The sequence below is a fragment of the Fulmarus glacialis genome, unplaced genomic scaffold, assembly GCF_000690835.1.
Source record: "Fulmarus glacialis isolate BGI_N327 unplaced genomic scaffold, ASM69083v1 scaffold36823, whole genome shotgun sequence".
Lineage (NCBI taxonomy): Eukaryota > Metazoa > Chordata > Aves > Procellariiformes > Procellariidae > Fulmarus > Fulmarus glacialis.
This window is the reverse complement of record NW_009204249.1, coordinates 1-3,321: the sequence shown is the minus strand read 5'-3', so window position 1 is coordinate 3,321 and position 3,321 is coordinate 1. Positions and strand designations below refer to the sequence as shown.

Genomic DNA, 3,321 nt, shown 5'->3' with positions numbered 1-3,321 from the left:
GGAAAGCTGCCAGGAAGGACTGCACAAGTGAAAAATGGCAAAAATCAGCAAATTTAAGAAAACAGACTGCCCAGAAGGAAAGGAAAGCCATAATGAGCAGCCTTTAAAGGGCTCCTGCTGGCATTGTATGAAATCAGGTATGAATTTAGTCATTTGCAGGAAAGTTTTCCCATTTATAATAAAATTTTGGTAGCAATAGAACACACGTGTTTGAACATTATGTATACAAACTGACTGCATGTTCTCAGTGCAGTCATAACACGGCTTATTTAGGCGAAGAGGAATATCAGCACAGCAAAGAACAGAACCAAACTCTTCAGTAGAAAGGACCACATACTTCTCTGCTTACAAATCACCTCTCAAATCAAAACATGAAAGTTGTTTCAGGCCCTTAGGTCTCTCAAAGACCTAGTCCGCAGAACAGAAAGTCCTCAGGTGCGTAATGGTATAGTCCATGTATGTCATTCATACTACTGCTGTTTTTTCACTGAGAGAACAAGTACATCCCAATCCCACCAAACAGACCCTACTGCTGGATTAAGGCATCATTATTCTTCCTCTCCAGCTGTTGGTACAAGGCTGTAACATCCATGTAGGTACCAAAAGCTTTCTCCTAAACACACTGAACAAAAAAGCAGCCTTTCTTTATGCTTAGCGGGCTTTGAATTCAGACCCAATAGAGTTGTGTGCTCTGAATATAGGGCTTTTATTTTCCAAAGCTGTCATTTAACGCTTATTGCTGTGGAAGGAAGTCACATTCTCTTCCAGTTCCTTGTTCTTCCCTTTCCATTGAGTCATGGTTGACACTCAGCAAGGATAAGTGAATGAAAAATGAATGAAAAAAAGATACGCTTCAGCTCTCTTCCAAAGTGCTCAGGATATCTGCATATTAAAAAAGAGCAAGAGACTCTTGTTTTACAGCTTCATCTCCAAAGAACCCATCTGAGAACATTACGGGGCAAAGGCTTGAAAACCAAGAGCACGTGTCTAAGCAGTCTTTTCGGGATCTGCATCATCTGCTTGTTTACAAAGTGGCCACATGCTTGCTGGTGTGGGATATGGGGCCCACACATCAATGGCTGTACAGCTCCAAAAATAACCAATTCCCCATCCAGCAGGGAGAGACTGCCGTTGGGGCTCTGGCATCGGGGTTCACCCACTGCTTTTACTTCACGGGGAAGTGGGTGAGGACTTTATAGATAAAACATGGGCCAAAGCCACAGGAATCAGCACAAAGCCTGTGGGGGACATGCCATGGTCTCTGCTCTCCAGTCCTCTGCCAACCAGTTTAAGTGGGCTGATATTTTTTTTTAACTCTTTTTCTGTAAATTTTTTTAAGAGAGTTTTTGTCTAAATGTGCAAAAGAAAATTTATTATTTCTTGAGGAACAAATTTCCTCCCGCACCCACACAACTTCATTTCTCTCCCTCCTCCTCTTCCAATGACAGATTAAACATGCCAGTGGGAAGCTTGCACAGCTCCAGCATTGGGTGGATTTTTTTTTTTTTTTTAAATCAAAAGGTACAAGTTCGGTTGTTCTTATCTTCTCAGTTTTAGGGACAGAGATTTTGCCCTTCAGGCAAGCTAAATAAATAGGAAGGACATCAAATTCAGTATGTTGTTTGTCTCATGATTCACTATAACATTTCCCTAGTACCAGGCATGGCCGCCTCCCGAATAAGCAGAGTTAAAACTTTCCTGTAGGTGTCTAAGATCTCTTGGGCAGAAGGCCTTTCAGCCGGGTCCTTCTTCTTACATGCTGCATGGATGTCAAACAAATGCAGTCGCACAATGTCACTTCCTTCTACGTGGCCCAAGAAAAAATTGGAGACATCTGGGATTTTCCAGATGTCTGTTTTCTCATCATAGGGGGGCATGAGGTCATCCTCGAATGGCACTTCTTCTCCATAGGGCCAACGCTGCTCAGGAGCCACAAACTCGCCCCGGAGCTCCCGATGACCGCACTTCACCAGCCTGCCGGCACTCCTGTTCACAAGAGGCAAAGCGTCCAAATCATTCACCAGGATGTGAAAGTCACTTGTAAGGAGATACTGAGAGAGGACCTTGTCCAGGTCATTTGAGTCGCACATCACTAAGGTGCCCAGAGGGCTGCTGTGCAGGTACCGAATGATGCTCACGTAGTCTATAGCAAGCATCAACCTGCGATGCCAGGTGTTCATGCCCTTGTACTTGGGGATGTGGAGAGTTTCATTCAGGCCCCTCAGGGAGCCTAGAGGATGGTATTCGGTGAGGATTGTGAACTGCTGCTCACAGTAGCCAAGGAGCCGGACAACGTGCTTGCTTTGAAGTGCTTTCAGCATCTTCAGTCCGTGGAGAAAGTCCTCCTTCAGCTCTGAGTTGGTGAGCTGTGAAAGGACTACTTTGTTTTCCTTCCACTCAGAAAGGAAGACCTGAAAACACACAAGAGACACGTAAGACACGTGGAGAGCCTTCTTCCACTGCCGCTGACCTCCGAGTGACTGCTTAGTCACAACGGCAAGTAACAGTCACCAGGCACAGTCAAGCCTTTGGGTAGGACCATGTACCTGTCACAGCAAGCCCTTACCGACGTCGTAATTACATCACAATTTCCTAAGTTTTCTTTGGAATGAGCAATGCAGATGAATTAAATTATTTCATACCACCCAACCAGCCAGTCTTACTCCACCACTATTGCACCACGCTCCACAAGCCCTTCACTGGTCTCTGTGATTTTTATTGTATAGCTGGATGTCATTCAGTGTCAGGGAGGTGGCCCATGGCTCCAGTCACGCTCTCCTACCAGTTCTGTGCACCTTATCAGTAGCCATATGCCCCTGGATATCTACAGTAGTTAGCTGCTGCGAGGATTATAACAGCAGTATAGGCATTAATTAGCCAGCAAAAAGTGAAAGCTCTTTATCCACAGGAGAGAAGAAGGGAAAACCAAACTCACCTTTTTCACAGCGCCTTCACCAACACACTTGAGTTTCCTGACTTCCCTATTTATGGTTTCACAGGAGAGCCATGGGGAACAATTCTTCACCGCTCCCAATTTGAAGTACCCGAAAGAGCAGAGGCCGGGGTCCGTTTCGGCGCGTCCCGAGGAGATGTAGAACTTGTTGAGGTACAGGTAGAGAAGGGCATTAAGGAGCAGGACGGCCGCGAGCAGTAACGCCAATGAGACAGACGACACCTCCCTGGGAGGAAATTCCCTCCTAACGAAGTGCGGTTTCTTTTCCATGGCCGTGCCTTCTGCATTCTCCATGAAAGATGGAGGCTAAGCAGGACCCTCTTCCCAGCCCAGGGATTTTTCATTGCAGGCTACACAGCTGCCTCGCA

General features: G+C 46.0%; 1 protein-coding gene across 1 annotated transcript; it reads right to left on the bottom strand.

Annotated features, from left to right (window-relative positions):
* Positions 1-1,481: 1,481 nt before the first annotated feature.
* Positions 1,482-3,223, bottom strand: POMK (protein-O-mannose kinase). Its single transcript, XM_009574928.1, has 2 exons — positions 2,936-3,223; positions 1,482-2,411 (listed from the first exon to the last, which is right to left on the bottom strand). Exons 1-2 carry the CDS (start codon positions 3,221-3,223, stop codon positions 1,638-1,640), a joined length of 1,062 nt encoding a protein of 353 aa, XP_009573223.1. The 3' UTR covers positions 1,482-1,637.
* Positions 3,224-3,321: the final 98 nt, after the last annotated feature.

Coding starts and splice junctions, on each gene's coding strand:
- POMK (XM_009574928.1), bottom strand. CDS start 3,223: ATGGAAAAGAAACCGCACTTCGTTAGGAGGGAATTTCCTCCCAGGGAG. Junction 2,412..2,935: donor GTGAAGGCGCTGTGAAAAAG/GTGAGTTTGGTT, acceptor GTGTGTTTTCAG/GTCTTCCTTTCTGAGTGGAA.